The sequence below is a fragment of the Gnatocerus cornutus genome, chromosome 7 (assembly GCF_029298725.1).
Source record: "Gnatocerus cornutus isolate USDA-ARS CGAHR chromosome 7, icGnaCorn1.1, whole genome shotgun sequence".
Classification (NCBI taxonomy): domain Eukaryota; kingdom Metazoa; phylum Arthropoda; class Insecta; order Coleoptera; family Tenebrionidae; genus Gnatocerus; species Gnatocerus cornutus.
Window position 1 is genome coordinate 1,082,001 of NC_142239.1, and position 22,020 is coordinate 1,104,020.

At 34.5% G+C, this 22,020-nt stretch overlaps 2 protein-coding genes across 2 annotated transcripts in view; one reads left to right on the top strand and one right to left on the bottom strand.

Annotated features, from left to right (window-relative positions):
- The first annotated feature begins 1,710 nt into the window (after nucleotides 1–1,710).
- On the top strand, nucleotides 1,711–7,306 carry LOC148170597 (uncharacterized). The gene is given in 3 exon segments (XM_088042176.1): nucleotides 1,711–4,416; nucleotides 4,459–7,196; nucleotides 7,198–7,306. Coding segments are annotated over 3 exon segments (5,553 nt in total).
- Nucleotides 7,307–7,902: 596 nt separating this feature from the next.
- LOC148170598 (beta1,4-N-acetylgalactosaminyltransferase A-like) overlaps nucleotides 7,903–22,020 on the bottom strand; it is a 29,169-nt gene continuing 15,051 nt past the window's right edge. The window contains exons 2-5 of the mRNA XM_088040867.1: nucleotides 15,610–15,839; nucleotides 15,133–15,559; nucleotides 11,849–12,067; nucleotides 7,903–8,387 (exon numbers count right to left, since the gene is read on the bottom strand). Of these exons, the coding sequence (XP_087896993.1) occupies nucleotides 8,255–8,387; nucleotides 11,849–12,067; nucleotides 15,133–15,559; nucleotides 15,610–15,839 (1,009 nt within the window). The 3' untranslated portion in view covers nucleotides 7,903–8,254. The remainder of the gene's footprint in view (nucleotides 8,388–11,848; nucleotides 12,068–15,132; nucleotides 15,560–15,609; nucleotides 15,840–22,020) is intronic.

The following is a 22,020-nucleotide window of genomic DNA, read 5'->3' on the forward strand; positions in this document are numbered from 1 at the left end:
CCCAAATTTCATTTCGTGACATAGAAACTTCCAGAGTTACATATTTTTATTTTCAAAAATTGGAAAATTTTAGTTCATTTAATTAAAAAGTTCTAAAAACTGCGTCTTTTGCTCTACAACGTTCAATTTTGGGGGATTTGACAAGTAGATCCAAACTAGTAACCTCCCCAAATTTTATTTCGTGACATAGAAACTTCCAGAGTTACATATTTTTATTTTCAAAAATTGGAAAATTTTAGTTCATTTAAATAAAAAGTTCTAAAAACTGTGTCTTTTGCTCTACAATGTTCAATTTTGGGGGAGTTGACAAGTAGGTCCAAACTAGTAACTTCCCTGAATTTCACTATCGTGGCGTAAAAACTGCATCTATACTAGATTTCAGTTCTTAGCGAGGTCCAAAGGTTGATCCTGGCCCGAAATTTGGGACTGTACTCAAAAACTGTGTCGAGGGATGTACTTTTTAGGGACATTTTTAAACACCAAAAGTTGCCGACATGTATGACAGCATTTTGACAGGAACGTCATAATTGAAAACATTGATGAGACATTTACATTTCGCGTTGGAATAATATCAAAAACTGTTGAATTCTTCTGAAAATATGAAGTTATTGTCTTACAAATTGAGATGGTTTTTAAATAAGTGGTTTCTTTGTTGGTTATTAACAGTGGAGTAATAAAATCTCGCTGACTTTTTGAAACAGGAATGCTTACTCAATTAAAGGATTCAAGAATTTTGATATATTTTGATATAATCTTGCCCCAAATTGCCTTTGTATAAGTTAGGGGTACCTTTTTGTACTGTGGACGTAACCTATCATTGCGAAGTCTTCAATGGCAGCTTACGCATCGGTCCAGTTAAAGAAATGGCCGGTCTCTTACTTTTTAGTGTTTTAATACGTACTTTCAACTTACAGTGCACTTTTTAAGAGCCAGAAAAGTTAAAAAATTTAAGTTTGTAGGTTAGAGTAAACAAATCTATTTTGACAAATTGACGTATGACACGATATCCCCCTCTTCTTCAAAACATCCCAATTAGTACCAACTTTCATGCATTTCACTAACATAATACAATATACTGGTCACTCGTGTATACTAGTTGACATTAAAATGGGGGCCTCGCTATGAATTGAAAAGAAGTATAATCAACGCTTGACCTAACTTCACTTTCTGAGGAGTAGACAAAATCGAAAATATCGAAGAGGGACGAAACTAATTGTATTAGTGCGTGCAAGGAACCCTCACTAGTCACCAAATACTGCAAATAAAACAGTTTTAACAAAAATATAAAGGAAGAATCAATCTTAACCTCACTTTCGTGGAGGGATATTTATAGTCGGAATTTTGTAACTTTAGTTTAACTCCGCCCACATGAACAAATGACAATTTGAATTTGTCGAATCGAGGAATAGCTAGCTTCCTTTACACAACATAATTAAAAATTTGACAACTCTAGTGTCACACTTGTCAAAAAGATTCTCAGTTTTGCGGGAATTTAATTAATCGTGAAACCTTTGTCGATTTTGATCGTGTTTCGTCTTCTAATGTGTGGACATTTCTATCCCGGCTTCTAGCAAATGTCAACGAACTATCAAAATGTTGCAGAGTAAATCAGACTTCCAGCTAAAATTCAATTGGCTCAAAAGGTAGGCGGAGGTAAACCAAAGTTATAAAATTCTGACTATAAATAATTTTTGACGATTGACAGTAGAAATGTTACTTCAACTAATTCGAAAATGGTTGAAGAAATGCCTCGGGATCACCTTAAGTATCAATCCCAGTTGCTTCTACGAGGCGGCCAAAGACGGTGTGCTGTTAGCTCAAGTCCTCTATCATTACGACGTCGTTACTTTCGACGAGCTCCAAGTGATTGAAGAAACTAAAGACCCTGCGGTGGCCCACGACAACTACTCCAACATCAAAGACTGGTTGCAGCGTCTCGACTTTATTCTCACAAGTGAAGATATCTCGGAAATTGTTCAAGGGGCTGACGCTGCTGTGTCTCTTTTCTACGAGTTGTACGTGAAGCTGGAAAAGAAGGATAGTTTGATCGAAGTTTCAAAAGCTAAAGGTTTGTGGTGGAAAAAGTGAAGGAACCGTCAATGGATGCTGCTTTTTTTCGACCTGAATCCGTTGTGTGAGCCTCTGATTAAGAATTGGGATGTCGTTAATTGGGAAAAAGGGCGTCTGAATGCACTGATGGCCAAATACGTTGAGTCGAGGAAAGAATACAATGAATATCTGGAAAAGAAGGGAGAGGAGTTGCGAGTGCATGAGCAGAAAGCGAAAGTTGAAGACATTTTACCAATTCCCACAACACAAAGAACGAATTTCACTTATGATGAGTTGATAGCGCAGCAACGAAGGGTTTTGGCCATGGAGCCCTTCGAACCTAACATGGAAGAAGCTAAGCGCATCCTCAACCAGGTCAAACGGAGGAAGAAACACAGACTCAACAGAACAGCGTTTCGTTTGGAAATGCAGCAACAGCTTCTTGCGGATGTGTGGAAAAAGATCGGAGAAATGGAAGACAACGACTTTGATGCCATCATATGCAAGAAGATAATGAAGCAATCGAACCATGAGAAAGCCGTCGCTGAGAAACTCCTCTCCATTCGGAAACAGAAGCACACTGTAATAGAAAATCGCAAGAGACAAGACGAAATCGATCGAAAACGCAGAGACGAAGATTTTATTAGAAAACTGTTTGAAGACTCGCTCGAGGATCGGTTGGAGTTCCACCAGAAACGCATGTCAGTCTTTGAAGAACACCAACGACTCTACGCCATCAAGTTAAAACTAAAAGCGTTAAAACACGAGAAAGTGTGTAAAGACGTCCTCGACGACATCATCGATCTCGCGCTTAAAGAAAGAGAATTCAAACATTTCTACGGAGTGGAGCCCGTTTCATATACTAAAAGAGACTGGGCGGCTTTGTTCGTCAAAGGACAACCGATTTTCGACGAGGTGTTGCCGTCCGATCTTATTCAACCCCGCGGTGAAGACTTGTCTAAAGAGCTTGAAGAAATTTACCAACGGGAATTGCAACGTCTTGACGTTGTCGATACCGAAGTCTTCAATGATTACGTTCAGTTCCAACATATGTGGAGGATTGAAGAAGGTTTGGAAGACTTTGTTACAACGATGGAACTTGGAATGAACTGTTTGGGCTTCGCGGTTCATCGAGTTCTACTAAAGAAGTATCCGTTGCCTGTGCCAGACAAACCGAATTTGTCTCAAGAAATCGAAATTTCTGTTTGCACGAGCAACATTGTTGATTTGGCCAAATTAGATTTTCTTCAGCGATTGTTGGAGTTGAGAGGAGTTAAAGTTGTACAACTTTCAGACGCAAGAGATTTTTGCATTAAAGCGTACGAGAGTGAACTGAAGACTGAAGTAGATGAGCCGTTTCCTGAAGAAGAGTATTTAAGGGAATTATCGCCACGGAAGGAAAAGGGGGGGAAAGGTGAGAAGAAAAGCAAAAAGGGGAAGAAAGGGAAAAAACAAAAAGGTAGTTCTAAAGGTAGTAAAAAGGACAAGAATAAGAAGAAGAAGAAAGATAAAGAAGAAGATGTTAAACCGGTTTTGGAAGATAAGCAAGCCCAAACTCCAAGATTATTTCCTTGGGAAAAAGTGATTTTTTCCAACAAAGCTAAACAAGGAAGAGTTGCTAAAGAAATACTAGGCCAAGGACAAGAACTTGATGACAAACTGTTAATTCAAATGTTTGTCGAGTATTTGCTATCAATGCCTGACATCAAAGGATGGGTCTTGATCAATTACCCTGACAGTTACGAACAAGCAGCTCTGTTAGAACAAGCTCTAAGTGGTAAACCCGTTCCTAAAAAATACTACGACAAGGTGTTAAACCAAGAGAGTTTGATGAGTGTCGAGATTCACACTGAAGAACCAAAATCACCCAACGGTTCCCTATCACCAGAAAAAACGACTTTTAATGAGGAGCTTGAAGATACAAACGAAGGTCCAACTATTGAAGACCAGAATAACATGGAACCGGATGAATCTGAAAACAATTTAAGTGAGTTTACCATTTTGGGCGACTGGGATATAACGCCTGAGCAACGAGTGACTGAACTTTTACCAGATTTAAAAGACTTGGCGTATTTCACAGAAGAGGAGAAGATTGCAATAGAAAAGAAAAAAGAAGATGCGTGTAGCTGCATTTGTAATTCACAGAAGATAAATCAGTTTCCTGTTGGTCAACCTGCACCCGCAAATCCTTGCGTTTTTGACGTAAATGACTCCACGATATGTAGAACCACTTCAGAACAAACATCTTGTAAAGAAGTCAATTTGAACATCAAATCAGGATACGATTGCACTTGTTTGTTTGACAATACGTTTGACCAAGCGCGTGATGAAGAAATTCAAGCCATTGCACCTCAAGAAGAGGAAATCGTACAAACAAACATTTTGACAGTCGAACCGTAAATTGACGATGACCAAATCGCTGAAAATGTGGTCGCTGGAGATGTTTACGAAGAGGTGCGAGTGTCAAGTGTTGTTCCAAACCCACGGCCGTTGGAGAAAGAAGAATACAACACTGTCCTCACCGCTTATATTAAATTACAAGAGAAACAAGAAGATGAAGATGAGGATTTTCCTCTTTCGTGGTCCGACAATCTAGAGAAGCAAAACGGTTTGGAGAAGTTTTACTTCGACCAAGGATGTTTCTACATGATAGAATTCGAGGAATTCACATCTGATACTGTCAAATGCCTTGCCAAGACAGTGATAGGTGATTACACTTTGCCTTTGAAGGATTCCATTGGAATTTTTGGGGAGAGGTATAAGGAAGCGGTGCTTGAAGATGGAGGTCAGAAGATCAGCAAAAAAGGGAAGGAGAAGAAAAAAGCAGGCGCTAGGAAAAAGAAAGGACACAAGAAAGAGACGAAAGCGAAAGAAAAAAAGTCATCAAAATCGAAATCATCGAAAAGTAAATCTTCCAAATCCTCGAAAGGAAAAGGCAAATCTTCCAAATCCTCGAAAGGAAAAGGCAAAAAGGGAAAAGGCAAGAAAGGTAAAAAAGCTGCAGAACCCGAAAAAGTCACCTACGAAGAAAAAGAAACTCAAGTCCCCACAGTCGAAGAGGTGGACGAGGAAGAATTCGTTGAACCACGCGCGGGAGAAGAAAACTGGGAATATGTGACTCTCCCTCTTCCTGATAAAATCGAATTGTCTTTAGCAGACTTCTGGTACAATTTCGAGCAAAAGTACAAACAAAACTTCAAAGACATGTTCTTCAACAAGCGCATCTTGTTGGAGCAGATTATCCCCTTTCTAGCCAAAGTCCGAGGGACCATGGGCGAATTCCTCCAACGCCCGGACCAAAAACAATACTATCTGCGAGAGTTCCAAAAGACTCTTAATCAAATTGACTTGAGTTTACGTAGCGACGACGAGACAAAATCTGAACTTCTTCTAAGAATCGAAGAATTCAAAGAAAAACTGTTGGGAATCTCCGACAGGAAAATGATGGAGTCTGAGGAAGAACGCAGAGACTTTGTTCGGCAAAACTGGCTCTTTTGGCAGTTCTGCGAGTTGACGAACAACGTGAGCACCGCCTTTCAGTTTGAAATCGACCGACTGGTTGACACTCTTCAGTTTCTCTCAGACTACTACACCGCACTGATCACAAAGTCTACAGAAGGGTACGAATTCCACAAAGAACTGTTACCGAAACATGTCTGCAAAGAAAAAACAAGTGGTGTCTTCAACAAATTATTCATTGATACTCGCAGTGAAGACGACAAAACGGAATTCCACCACTTCATCGAAAACTGTAAGAAAGTAGCATCGGAATTCGTTGAGAGTATGAAACCATTGGCACTGAAACCTGTGACTAACATGAAGAAGATCTTCGAAACGAAAACGAAGAAAAAGGCCCCAAGGCTAGACGAAGAGGTTAAGGAAAACGCTGATAAGATTTTCGAGGAATGGGAATGTGCCATCCATGGAGAGTTCGCACGAATGAACGTCCATTTGAACACCATCACCAACGAAGCACTGATTCTCTTCACCAACGTCATCTCTTGGATTAAAAGCACATTTGTAGAAATCTTCGACGAAATTAGTGCTCGTTACGAAAACGAGATCGCGAGTGTTCACAAAGCGTGCGAACTCCTGATGGAATCCGTGGAACAAGAAGTGATAATTCGACCTGAACTTACTTTCGAAGCGGAACAGTTAGCGGAGATTCAAATTGATCTGTTTCCTTCCATCGTTGAAAACGACACGGAAGGCGCTTTCTCTGTTAAACAGTTGGGGGAGATGGCGCGGATCTTATTCGACTTAGCTTCCAGTGGTGATATTAAAAAGATGATTCTTCTCTTGGTGATCAACGATATTCTCTACCAAGACGACGAAGACAGCGAGACTCCACCTCTGTGGAGAAACCTTTCGACCACAAAACTAGAAGCAGTGCTAACAACACTTTTCGACGACGAAGACCACGTGTACTGGAAAGACTTCATTGTCTGCAATTTGTTACTTCCGTTTCCTACCAACGCGGAGCTGATGAGTGTCAGGCAACAATTCCGACAATACGACACGGAATTAACGGAATTAGTGACGGGCGAAGAATTTGATACCATCACTCTCTGGTTCGAAAACAACCAAGCCAAGTCGCTCATTTCCCGAATGTACCAAACCGATAAAAACTCTTTCAACTACACGGCGATGCTGCTGGATTTCTGCAAAGACAAAGCCCAGATCTTGGGGTTCGTCAAAGCCCTCGAACTCTCCCTAGGAAAACGAGTCTGTTACGATGAAACCCAAGGTAATGACTTCGTGGCGGAAATCACAAGCGACCAACTGCTGTTTGCGCAAAAACTAGAAGAACACGACGAAACCATGCAGCTCGCGAAGCGAGCTGTGAGTCTCTTAATCGACAAGATAATGGACGACGAGCCTCAAGGCGTCACTTTAGAAGAAGTCGAAGAGGAAAGAAGCTCAATATCCGACAAGATCATATCAGAGAACAAATTTTCATTCACACAGATTGGCTTTGAGAGTCGCGATACCGAAACATGTTTCTTCTTGCCTCTGGAGCTCATTCTAATCATCATAAACGCAGTTGGTTGCACCGACGACTTCAAAGAACAAATCGTTGAAATTTACGAAGGCTGTAGAAATGAGCAGTTTAATAACACCGTTCTTGCACACGAATTTCTGCACAGTGGAACTGAGGGATTTGTTTGCGACAACGAATAAATTCGTTGCGCATAATCCAGCGCGGATTGTGAAGCAAATCTTGTGCGAGGAAAGTGAAACGACAGAGGATTATTAAAAATCTTTTATTTTATATCACATTGGTTTTACTTATACATAAAAATATATACATACAGTCAAAATATACTTAAAATAAATTTTCCGCCGAAATTCTTATAAGCTTGGAAACTCGCAACTGCTAAGAAAATACTATTCATAGTGTTAAAAGTCGAACTCGAGCAATACAAACTACAAGATATGACTTATTCTACTCAAGTTGACCGGTTTTGGGTCTAATAAAAGATGAAAATTCTCGAAAAATTATGACACGTTTAAAACAGAACGGATCACAGCCACAAAATCGCAATAATAACTGAGATAGGTAGGCCTAAATCAGGTAAAAGAGATCTGCTAAGGGAATAATGTACTTGGTACTTTTGGCACCTACACTATCGTCAAAAAATCTCACTCGTTAGATTATTATTTATTCTTTTTATAAAGGGCGTTTTATATACGTCGTTTTAGTAAGAAGGGCCCTCAAGTGTGCTCAACAAAATTGTGCTTCCTATTGCAGTTTTAAAAACCGGGAGGACCCCCTCATAAGATTCTACATTTTCTTAAAATCGCCACCCCACCGCTTGAATACAAGACTCGTCGAAAAGAAAAATTGCGTGGAAGACCTTTGAAGTGTTTCTGTGCTCTGCAAAAATAAAACTCAGTCTTGTTTCCGAGCGGAACGAAATATCAAAGAGTTGAGTTGACTAGAGACAATTAAAATTCCTCAACTTTCTTGTAGAAAAATGCGAGAGTTATGTACAAGTGAGTGGAATGTTAAAATTTAATTACTCTATTATCACTTTAATATTATCAGACAAGTCTCTCGATGTCTGTCGTATTCTCAAAATAGAAATAAATAAATAATATCTCTACCATTTAATTGAAACTGAGGAACACCTCTAAGTACACCGAAATGGAAAGAAATGACGGCTCAACCAAACAAACGAACTAAAGAGAAAAGATAACTTCATCACCTGGGCGCGTCGAGCCCCACCAAGAACCAAGTGTAGAGCAGATTCTGCTTGCTTTGGGCCATCTTGTACTCTAAACTGTTGAGACCGTCTTTGTCGAAGCGTTTCGTTCCCTGTTTCAACACGTCGTACCTGCGACAAAATTGTTATTTAATAAACTTACCCATTAGCTACGAGTTAACTACATTATTTTTTACCTGACCAGACCTGACCTGACCGCAATTTTTTTATTCTGGTGACAAAATGCCGAGAAAGAACTTATGCTTAATTAATTTTGTAACTGGTGTAACTAACAAATCACAAAAACAGAATAGAGTAATGAAAAAGAGTATATTAATGACGTCTATTATTGCATTCCCATTTAGACAAAATTATTCATTAATATTGACATTAATAAGCGGTCAACGAAACAGTTATTTAAATGTAACGGGTGTAACTAACAAATCACAAAAAAACAGAATAGAGTAATGAAAAAGAGTATATTAATGACGTCTATTAATGCATTCTCATTTAGACAAAATTATTCATTAATATTGACATTAATAAGCGGTCAACGAAACAGTTATTTAAATGTAACTGGTGTAACTAACAAATCACAGAATCAGAATAGAGTAATGAAAAAGAGTATATTAATGACGTCTATTAATGCATTCTCATTTAGACAAAATTATTCATTAATATTGACATTAATAAGCGGTCAACGAAACAGTCATTTAAATGTAACTGGTGTAACTAACAAATCACAAAAACAGAATAGAGTAATGAAAAAGAGTATATTAATGACGTCTATTAATGCATTCTCATTTAGACAAAATTATTCATTAATATTGACATTAATAAGCGGTCAACGAAACAGTTATTTAAATGTAACTCGTGTAACTAAAAAATCACAAAAACAGAATGGAGTAATGAAAAAGAGTATATTAATGACGTCTATTAATGCATTCTCATTTAGACAAAATTATTCATTAATATTGACATTAATAAGCGGTCAACGAAACAGTCATTTAAATGTAACTGGTGTAACTAACAAATCACAAAAACAGAATAGAGTAATGAAAAAGAGTATATTAATGACGTCCATTAATGCATTCTCATTTAGACAAAATTATTCATTAATATTGACATTAATAAGCGGTCAACGAAACAGTCATTAAAATGTAACTGGTGTAACTAACAAATCACAAAAACAGAATAGAGTAATGAAAAAGAGTATATTAATGACGTCCATTAATGCATTCTAATTTAGACAAAATTATTCATTAATATTGACATTAATAAGCGGTCAACGAAACAGTCATTTAAATGTAACTGGTGTAACTAACAAATCACAGAAACAGAATAGAGTAATGAAAAAGAGTATATTAATGACGTCCATTAATGCATTCTCATTTAGACAAAATTCTTCATTAATATTGACATTAATAAGCGGTCAACGAAACAGTCATTTAAATGTAACTGGTGTAACTAACAAATCACAAAAACAGAATAGAGTAATGTAAAAGAGTATATTAATGACGTCCATTAATGCATTCTCATTTAGACAAAATTATTCATTAATATTGACATTAATAAGCGGTCAACGAAACAGTTATTTAAATGTAACTGGTGTAACTAACAAATCACAGAAACAGAATAGAGTAATGAAAAAGAGTATATTAATGACGTCTATTATTGCATTCCCATTTAGACAAAATTATTCATTAATATTGACATTAATAAGCGGTCAACGAAACAGTTATTTAAATGTAACGGGTGTAACTAACAAATCACAAAAAAACAGAATAGAGTAATGAAAAAGAGTATATTAATGACGTCTATTAATGCATTCTCATTTAGACAAAATTATTCATTAATATTGACATTAATAAGCGGTCAACGAAACAGTTATTTAAATGTAACTGGTGTAACTAACAAATCACAGAAACAGAATAGAGTAATGAAAAAGAGTATATTAATGACGTCTATTAATGCATTCTCATTTAGACAAAATTATTCATTAATATTGACATTAATAAGCGGTCAACGAAACAGTCATTTAAATGTAACTGGTGTAACTAACAAATCACAAAAACAGAATAGAGTAATGAAAAAGAGTATATTAATGACGTCTATTAATGCATTCTCATTTAGACAAAATTATTCATTAATATTGACATTAATAAGCGGTCAACGAAACAGTTATTTAAATGTAACTCGTGTAACTAAAAAATCACAAAAACAGAATAGAGTAATGAAAAAGAGTATATTAATGACGTCTATTAATGCATTCTCATTTAGACAAAATTATTCATTAATATTGACATTAATAAGCGGTCAACGAAACAGTCATTTAAATGTAACTGGTGTAACTAACAAATCACAAAAACAGAATAGAGTAATGAAAAAGAGTATATTAATGACGTCCATTAATGCATTCTCATTTAGACAAAATTATTCATTAATATTGACATTAATAAGCGGTCAACGAAACAGTCATTAAAATGTAACTGATGTAACTAACAAATCACAAAAACAGAATAGAGTAATGAAAAAGAGTATATTAATGACGTCCATTAATGCATTCTCATTTAGACAAAATTATTCATTAATAGTGACATTAATAAGCGGTCAACGAAACAGTTATTTAAATGTAACTGGTGTAACTAACAAATCACAAAAACAGAATAGAGTAATGTAAAAGAGTATATTAATGACGTCCATTAATGCATTCTCATTTAGACAAAATTATTCATTAATATTGACATTAATAAGCGGTCAACGAAACAGTTATTTAAATGTAACTGGTGTAACTAACAAATCACAGAAACAAAATAGAGTAATGAAAAAGAGTATATTAATGACGTCTATTAATGCTTTCTCATTTAGACACAATTATTCATTAATATTGACATTAATAAGCGGTCAACGAAACAGTCATTTAAATGTAACTGGTGTAACTAACAAATCACAAAAACAGAATAGAGTAATGAAAAAGAGTATATTAATGACGTCCATTAATGCATTCTCATTTAGACAAAATTATTCATTAATATTGACATTAATAAGCGGTCAACGAAACAGTTATTTAAATGTAACTGGTGTAACTAACAAATCACAGAAACAGAATAGAGTAATGAAAAAGAGTATATTAATGACGTCCATTAATGCATTCTCATTTAGACAAAATTGTTCATTAATATTGACATTAATAAGCGGTCAACGAACCAGTCATTTAAATGTAACTGGTGTAACTAACAAATCACAAAAACAGAATAGAGTAATGAAAAAGAGTATATTAATGACGTCTATTAATGCATTCTCATTTAGACACAATTATTCATTAATATTGACATTAATAAGCGGTCAACGAAACAGTCATTTAAATGTAACTGGTGTAACTAACAAATCACAGAAACAGAATAGAGTAATGAAAAAGAGTATATTAATGACGTCTATCAATGCATTTTCATCTAGACGAAATTATTCATTAATATTGACATTAATAAACGGTCAACAATATTTAAATGGTCACCACTCAGACGGCCTTGACTGCGCGTGTTCTTATTGACTCGTCCGAGGGTCACGTGATCCCACTTCTGTCAGATACTCACCTATTGGGACTCGGCTTGTCCTTTTTGTGCGTCAGCATTGTGTACCGAGCTATTGTCAAAGGATACCTTGAAATATACAAATTGTGGTATCTTATTCTATTCGACATGTCATCGTCTTCGCCGCCCCAACCCCAGAAGGAGTTGGAAAAACCGTTCAATAGCTCGAAGTGCTCCCGGTTTATGGCGGAGACTCCCCCGAAAATGGCGGGGTAAGGTAACCTGGAAGCGGGGTAACGTGTCAGAGAAATATTATATATATTATATATATTATATATATAATATATATATTAACATTAGGCGATTATAAATGTTTCTAGCATCAAAGGTGGCTATAGAATTCCAATCATGGACTATTTTGGCGGTTTGTTTTCATAGCTAACTATAATAAAAATTAATTGAAGTGTTATTGCAGTTCAGTTGCCATTTTGTGTTTATTAATAATCGCAAAATGTACCTAATGGTGAAAAACAGAACTTATAATAAAATACCTGCATATGTGCACTGAAAAAACAAAAACAAGTTGCTATCTTAATTTCCCCCAAATTTTAATTTTAAAAGTGGCGCCAATTTGAGTCAGATCTTGAACTCCAAATATGTCAGAAATTACAGGTTTTTAAGGAAAATTCAAGTTTCTGTCTTAATTCCCAGCTAAATATGACTTTTAAAAGTGGCGTCATCTTCTATCAAATCGTGAACTTTAAATATGTCAAAACTTACAAAATTTTTGCAAGAAATTAAGTTACTTTTTACATTTTTCCTTTAATTTGACTTGTAAAAGTGCCGCCATCTTGTGTCAAATCTTAAACTTCAAATATCTCAAAAATTATAGATTTTCCGGAAAAATCAATTTTTGTTTTAAATTTCCCGCAAATTTTGACTTGAAAGTTACACCATCTGTGTGAAATCTTGAACTTTAAATACTTTTGTCAAAAATTATAGAATTTTTCAGAAAAATCAAATATCTTTCTAAAATGCCCGCAAAATTTGTCTTTCAAAAGTCTAATGTCAAATCTTGAACTTAAAAAATATGTCAAAAATTACAGAATTTCACTCAAAATTTGAGTTACTTTCTAAATTTTCTGTTAAATTTGACTTTTTAAAAGAGGCGCCATCTAGTGTTAAATTTTGAACCTTAAATATGTCAAAAATTCCAGGATTTTACGGAAAAATCAAGTTTCTTTTTACATTTTCCGCTACATTTGACTTTTAAATTTGACATCATCTTGTGTCAAATCTAGATTTAAAAATTTGTCAAAAATTACAAAATTTTACGGAAAAATCAAGTTACGTTTTAAATTTCCCGCTAAATTTGACTCTTAAAGTAGCGCAAACTTGAACTTTAAATATGTAAAAAATTACATGATTTTACGGAAAATTTAATTTATTTTTTAAATTTGACTTTAAAAGCGGCGCCTTATTTGTGTTAATTCTTGAACTTCTAATTATGTCAAAAATTACAGGAACTAACGGGAAAATCAAGTTTCTTTTTAATTTTCTGCAAAATTTGGCGTCATCCTGTCAAATCGTGATTTGAAATATGTCAAAAATTACAAAATTTTAAGAAAAAATAAAAATTCTTTCTAAATTTAACGCCATCTTATGTCAAATGCTGAACTTCATATATGTCTAAAATTCCACGATTTTACGGAAGATTTTAGTATCTTTTTAAATTTCCACACAAAATTTGACTTATAAAAGTGGCGTCGTCTAGTGTCAAATTGAACTTGAACTTAAAAAAATATGTCAAAAATTACCGAATTTTACTCAAAATTTGAGTTACTTTCTAAATTTTCCGCTAAATTTGACTTTTAAAAGAGGCGCCATCTAGTGTTAAATCTTGAACCACAAATATGTCAAAAATTCCAGGATTTTACGGAAAAAGCAAGTTTCTTCTTACATTTCCCGCTACATTTGACTTTTAAATTTGACATCATCTTGCGTTAAATCTTGGATTTCAAATTTGTCAAAAATTACAAGGTTTTACAGAAAAATCAAGTTTTTTTAAAATTTCCCTTAAAATTTGACTTTAAAAACTAACGCCATCTTGTGTCAAATATTGAACTTCAAATATGTCAAAAATGTCAGAATTTTAAGGAAAAATCAAGTTACGTTCATTCAAAATTTTAGTTACTTTCTAAATTTTTTGCTAAATTTGACTTTTGAAAGGGGCGCCATCTAGTGTTAAATCTTGAACCTCAAATATCTCAAAAATTCCAGGATTTTACAAAAAATTAAGTTTTTTTTAAATTTCCCGCTACATTTGACTTTTAAATTTGACATCATCTTGCGTTAAATCTTGGTTTACAAATTTGTCAAAAATTACAAGGTTTTACAGAAAAATCAAGTTTTTTTTAAAATTTCCCTTAAAATTTGACTTTAAAAACTAACGCCATCTTGTGTCAAATATTGAACTTCGAATATGTCAAAAATATCAGAAATTTAAGGAAAAATCAAGTTACGTTCATTCAAAATTTTAGTTACTTTCTAAATTTTTTGCTAAATTTGACTTTTGAAAGGGGCGCCATCTAGTGTTAAATCTTGAACCTCAAATATCTCAAAAATTCCAGAATTTTATAAAAGAATTAAGTTTCTTTTTAAATGTTCCGCTACATTTGACTTTTAAATGTGAAATCATCTTGTGTCAAATCTTGATTTACAAATTTGTCAAAAATTACAGGATTTGACGGAAAAATTAAGTTTTTTTTAATTTCCCTTGAAATTTGACTTTTAAAATATCTTTCTAAATTGGCCGCAATTTACTATCAAAAATGACGCCGTCTAGTGTCAAATCTTGAAGTTGAAAAAAATGTCAAAAATTACAAAATTTCACTCAAAATTTTAGTTAGTTTCTAAATTTTCGACTAAATTTGAGATACTTTTTAAATTTTCGGCTAAATTTGACTTTTAAAAGAGGCACCATCTAGTGTCAAATCTTGAAGTTCAAATATCTCAAAAATTCCAAGATTTTACAAAAAAATAAGGATTCTTTTTAAATTTCCCGCTACATTTGACTTTTAAATTTGACATCTTGTGTCAAATCTTGATTTACAAATTTGTCAAAAATGAAGTATTTTTTAATCTACCTTTAAATTTGACTTTTAAAATTAACGCCATCTTGTGTCAAATATTGAACTTTAAACATGTCAAAAACGACAGGATTTTACAGAACGCCCAATCACAGAACCGCATTTCAAATTTGGCGCCTACAAAACCTCGCCAGGAAAACCTTTAGTTTGTGCACCTAGGTAACAAGAACAAGAAGAAGGAGATTCGGTCAAACTCACCTATATTTGAAAATATCAACAGCCACACTCATGTGCCTGGGCTGCCCCGGCGGACAAGTGTACAAGTTGCGATCGTCTTCAGGCAACAAGTCAATATCATGAAAAATAAAGCAGTCGTAATTCCGTATCTTCAGCGCCTCTTTAAACCCGACGTTCATCAACATGGCTCTGTTGAACGGCCCGTCGCCGTCTTGCTCAACAATGTAAATCGTGTAATCCAACTGCTGTCTCTTCAGAAACGGATGCATGTGCTGCAAGAACAACAAAAGGTGCTCTCCTCTGCATCGAAACGGGATAATCAATGCCACACTTTTCAACACTTTACAGTTTTCCGGCGCCCAATGGCCCCCGCGTTTGAGCCAGGAAAATCGCCTTTCCAACTCCTGCACTGTGGGGACGGGAGACTTGGAAACTTCAATTCGCCCCCCTGAAATCTCTCCTTTAAAATAACTGTAAAACTGTAAAGTTGGCTCTCACGTAAGTTTGATGACACGTCCGGGCAAAGCGGCAGAAGCGTGGTGTTAATATTCTTGGTGGATTCAGATTCTAAAGTCGAGTCTTGAAGAGATTCTGATGAGTTGTTCGACAGGATTTCGGTGATGTTGAGGGGAAACGAGGTCTTCGTCGCGTTGACTGTCTGTTTGGATTTGAGGCGGAATTGCGTCATGAGGGGGCTGTGCTGGACCAACCTTTCCGAGTGAGGCAGTCTGGAAAGTCAAAATGTACTTTTTCTACTTTGCGTTATTGGCGAAATTGTAAGGTCACTAGATCAAATTGTCTGTTTTATAAGGTACCGCTGTTAGTTTTCAGTGCGCAATTCAAGAGAGACAGACATAGTCCATAAATCAATGGGTTAGAACGAGACGCAAGATTCTAGGGAATTGTCATAAAATTGTTGACGAAAAATTTGTCATTGACAAAATGTAAGGTTATCTTAAATTTATTTGTTTAAAATACACTTAAATAAACCGTGGGTACAAAAAGAAAATTGGTTCCAACATTATAACAGACTATGTGAATACGTAAGAGGTGAGCGAACCGACATTAGAACCGATTCCATTTTAGCACGTTAAGGAGGTGCAACACTCAGAAACGGTCTCGGACTTCAAGCACTGTCTTTTCTAATCTCCAACGATTCGACTTGTATGCAGTAACGCCCTAATTAGAATATGCTATTAGCACTTATTATATTGTAGCTTCTCCAGACGATGTAGTAACAATGATGAGATGATGTTAAAGTAACTGAGAGAAAGCATTGCACAAATGGAAGTAGCAAGTACATGAGCACAAAATGAAGTACATGAGATATTTTAAAGGGGCTATTAAGAAGAAAGAATTTACAAGTTTGAAGAAGTAGACATGTTTAAGATCTTGAATGAGTTTATGCAAAACAACTGCAACAAAATGAATATCAAGAACAAATATTAAGGTTATGTTAAAATTATTTACTTAAATCACCCTGAAATACAAAATTACATCTATTTTTAACTCTACAGGAGACCATTTGAATACGTAAGGAGTAAACTAACATTTCGAAATTGAAGTGCGAATAATGTATTTTAGTGCTTTGTTCGAGTTCTTGAGCCTCCAGCGTTGTATTTGGCAGTGTTTCAACGATTCGACGTGTATACAGTAAGAGCATAAATATAATTTGTTATAAATACTTTATATATTGTGTACTTTAGCGAGAATATAGAATTATCATATCTAAAGAAGAACTGAGAGCAATGGAACATGGAAAATAGAAGGGGCACATATAGTGAAGAAATAAATGAGCAGTATATGAAATAGTCAAAAGAAGAATTCTGAAACAACAACCACAAATGCAATCAAGAAGAAGTAAAGAATGTGGAAAGACATTCAAGAACTTAAGGATGAACAACACTGTATCCAGATTGTTGCAATGAAACCTTGGAATTTTCATATAAAGTAACAAGAACCAAGTGCAAGTTTATAAATGAATAATGAGACTGATATTAGTCATAATTGTGAGTAAAACAATAAGATGGTGTAGAGGAACTGCTCAGTAAGTGAGAAATATATGTATTCACTAAGAACTGGGGTAGCAGTAGTTAAGAGACATCAAAGTTTAATTGGTTAATTTTGGGTGTTTATTTATTCCAACACTTTTTTTGATTGTATCGATATAAAGTGGGATATTAATTCTACTTTTACCGTTCTTGATTAAATGAATAAAATACGATGTAAACTGAAAATGCCCGATAATAAACCTTTTATTAAAAGTAAATTAATTGATGGAATGTTAGAAATGGGATCAAGACATTTCAGGTAAAATGAAGATTCAACGATGTATCCAAAAACGAAAGAAATAGTGCAGCATATAACTTAAATACATTAATTTTAATCAATCTTTTATTCTACATTTTCTCTATGAATGTATAGCTGTGAGTTAGCCCCCATGCGTTTAAGGACCTTCGTGCGCCACATTAAACTATAGAACTAGTTTTGCATATCTTATGTGTGCATTTCATGTCCCATTGCATTTTCCCATTCATTATGAGGAAGCGGCTTCAAACAAACCATCTTCTGCCGCTGATGTTGAAAGCGATGGTGTGTCTTCCTCATGAGACTGTGTATCTGCACTGTTCAAGTGATGAGTGCAATGACTGTGTCTTGTCCACCTGCTAGTTTATGAGGCCCCGCTGTTACATTAAGGATAACAGTCAGTTGGTCCTACAACACATTTTGAGAACGTTTACCGTTGAGGCCGATATACTTACACTTTACAATATCATTGCTTGTGTTTTAGGCATTTGAAATAATATTTCTGTCCATAACGCAGGTTTTGTGATGTACCACATGTGAGTGGCCTTCCTTCTTCCATTTTCTTGCCCATAGATTTGATTTTCAACTCATATTAACAATAAGATGAACGAGTTATTCGCCTGAATGCAAGAAGTTCATGTTGGTATTGGGGCTATTGAAACACAAAAGCGATTGAAGACAAATTGGGGGAACATTATTTAAATTTAGTTCACGGAATTCGTAAACTAACAGGTACAAAATTCCATAACCTTATAAGAAGTACTCAAGGGTTCATATACAAAAACCAACTTTAGTATTCCTCCAATACGTACTGCTTAACCAATGTCACAATGATTGTCGGCTTCGATAGGGCTTCCATCTACCTACTATTTGGAGTTTTCTGAAATTTGTGGAAAGTCGTCGTACATAAAACGTCAAATAGTATTTACTTACGGTGGAGGAAACAAAAACACCATAACGATTCGTGTTGAGAAATCGCACATTCAAACCATTTTATTACAAACGATATTTGACAAGAATTGACAGTTCATAAAGCAATGTGTCCACACAAACAACATTTAAATTTAGTGCGCATGTAGAGATAGACAGAAGATATCGTTGTCTTTCTTTTTGTCACTAACAGCGGTACCTTACAAAACAGACAATTTGATCTAGTGACCTTACGAAATTGGCGAAGGGTGCGACATCTATCGTCGTTCGTCTGAAACGCCGAAACGGTAAACAACAAAAACGGCCTGTCTTTGAAAAGTTTTTTTGAACCGTTTTCGTTGTTGAATTTTGCAAATTAACAGTTTGAAATACTTTTACTTTATGTCTAGGCCCTTTCCTGCGTATGACAAAAGTGATTTGCCGTTTTGTTTAGTATTTCAATGGTCAAATATGTGTCATTGTTCAAGAGTAAAATGGCAAGAAATGTTAACATAACTAAACAAATCAGGCTCACTGACGGTGTTAAATGTTGGAAGAAGTCTTGTAGTAACAATTTGTTTCATGAGATATTGAAAATTGGCAGAAATGCAGGTACTAAAAATATAAAATTGAAAAAAGCCAAATACAGCTACGTTGGTGTTAGTTTATGGATTTTACCTGCAAAAAAAAATGTTGGAAAACATTCAATAGCCATAGGTGTATCATTTCCGTGACTATTATATAAATATGTAACTTTATTTTAAAACCAGAGCCAAATTACAAAATAAAATCGTCAAGAACTATTAATCTGAACCGGCATAAGTCCACAACAGCCTTCTTTTAAATGTCCGAAGAATGCTAGTTTCTTTAAGACAATTATCTGCATCGTAGGGCATTTTAAACAAACAAAAATGCAAATTTTTATTGCTTGTTAGATACTGTTGTTCACCGTTAAAACCGCCATTTTGTAGTTTAGTGGCGTCATCTATTGACACCCGAATAGCCCCCAATAGTTTATCCGGTGAGAGATTGGGAGATTTTGACAGATGACATATAGGTTGGCAGCAAATTATGCGACAAAATACACTTAAAAACACGCGAATTGAGTTGACAGGGTTGACAGTAAGTGGGCTTATTTTGTTATTTTAAATTTCGCGCGTAAATTTAGTGACTTTTCGGTCATTCAATCACTCACTGTAGAAACTATAACAAAAGAATTGTTTTTATTATAGCACGCAAAACAGTAATTTTTTTTGGTTATGTTGGCTATGGAGTGCGGGCACTACTGCCTGTACAGTATGCAACCTCCCACTCTGGAGGATCAACAAACCGTGTCGGTCTATTTAAATACCATTGAAAGCGTTGATTAGATGCTGTTTTTACGCCACGACAGTGAAATTCAGGAAAGTTCCTAGTTTGGACCTACTTGTCAACTCCCTCAAATTTGAACATTGTAGAGCAAAAGACACAGTTCTTAGAATTTTTTATTTAAATGAACTAAAATTTTCCAATTTTTGAAAATAAAAATGTGTAACTCTGGAAGTTTTTACGCCACGAAAATGAAATTTGGGGAGGTTACTAGTTTGTATCTACTTGTCAAATTCCCCAAATTTGAACGCTGTAGAGCGAAAGACACAGTTTTTAGAATTTTTTATTTAAATGAACTAAAATTTTTCAATTTTTGAAAATAAAAATGTGTAACTCTGGAAGTTTGTATGCCACAGCAATGAAATTTAGGGAGGTTACTAGTTTGGATCTACTTATCAAATCCCCCAAATTTGAACGTTGTAGAGCAAAAGACACAGTTCTTAGAATTTTTTATTTAAATGAACTAAAATCTTCCAATTTTTGAAAATAAAAATGTGTAACTCTGGAAGTTTTTACGCCACGGCAATGAAATTTGGGGAGGTTACTAGTTTGGATCTACTTGTCAAATTCCCCAAATTTTAACGTTGTAGAGCAAAAGACACAGTTTTTAGAATTTTTTATTTAAATGAACTAAAATTTTCCAATTTTTGAAAATAAAAATGTGTAACTCTGGAAGTTTTTATGCCACGGCAATGAAATTTAGGGGAGTTACTAGCTTGGATCTACTTGTCGAATTCCCTAAATTTGAACGTTGTAGAGCAAAAGACACAGTTCTTAGAATTTTTTATTTAAATGAACTAAAATTTTCCAATTTTTGAAAATAAAAATATGTAACTCTGGAAGTTTTTACGCCACAACAATGAAATTTAGGGGAGTTACTAGCTTAGATCTACTTATCAAATTCCCCAAATTTTAACGTTGTAGACCAAAAGACACAGTTTTTAGAATTTTTTATTTAAATGAACTAAAATTTTCCAATTTTTGAAAATAAAAATGTGTAACTCTGGAAGTTTTTATGCCACGGCAATGAAATTTAGGGGAGTTACTAGCTTGGATTTACTTGTCGAATTCCCTAAATTTGAACGTTGTAGAGCAAAAGACACAGTTCTTAGAATTTTTTATTTAAATGAACTAAAATTTTCCAATTTTTGAAAATAAAAATATGTAACTCTGGAAGTTTTTACGCCACAACAATGAAATTTAGGGAGGTTACTAGTTTGGATCTACTTGTCAAATCCCCCAAAATTGAACGCTGTAGAGCAAAAGACGCAGTTTACCCTTGGTCCTATCCACGCACAAGTAAATCTAAAAAGTAAGGTTAATTTAGATAATGAAGTGCGGACACTACCGCCTATAAAGTATGCAACCTCCCACTCTGGAGGATCAACAAACCGTGCTGGTCCTTTTAAATACCATTTAAAGCGTTGATTGATGCAGTATTTAATTATTTTTTGTATTGTAGTTGGGTTGCAACTTCTTAAAATGAATTGCCTTAATGATAATTTTGATCAGTGAATGGTAAATGTTAAATTCAGCCAGAATACAAGCTTGTATCTGTGTTAATTTTTGGCATATTAAGTTAAATTTTGATAAAATCGTAAAGTTCTTTTTTAAGGATATTTTAGGCAACTTGCAACTTTGCAAAATCCATGACTATACTAAATACAGCAGATATGGTAAATTCAATCTATTAGGATTTTTTGAATAAAGCTATTTTCTTGTAATTTACTTCGCGCTAGGAATATCTCTAAAAGTTAGGTATTATTCTAAGAGAAGTTGCTTAGAATCGAATTTTAAATTCATTTATACCAAATGAGGAAAAAATTTATCACATACATAAATTTTTTTAAGCAGTAATACATTGTATAATAAGAATTGCCAAACCGAAATCTTTAAATTTTGAGTTTTTATTATGTATAATTTTATGCGAACTAAAAAATAAACAAAATCATTTATTTAGCAGAAATGAACAAAATAATAATATTTAATTATCAATAAAACTATGTAACAACAAAAATTAGAAAAAATTATGTTATTTTTTTCACATTTATTGTTAGAGATGACAAACTTTTTGACATGTTATCATTGGTTTTGTTGAAATGTCGTTATATTAAGAGAAAAAAAACATTTTCAAAAATTTTTGTTTTCGCTGTTTGCCTGATTGCGAATTTAAAAGTGACCACAAAAGATGACAAAGTAAATTATTTGCGGTTCTATTTATCTGCATAGGGGGATGTTTTATAACAATTAAATAAGAAAAAAAAATTGCCCCTCGAGTCTAAAGACATGGTATTCGTGAGTCTTTGAAGACAATAACATTTACAA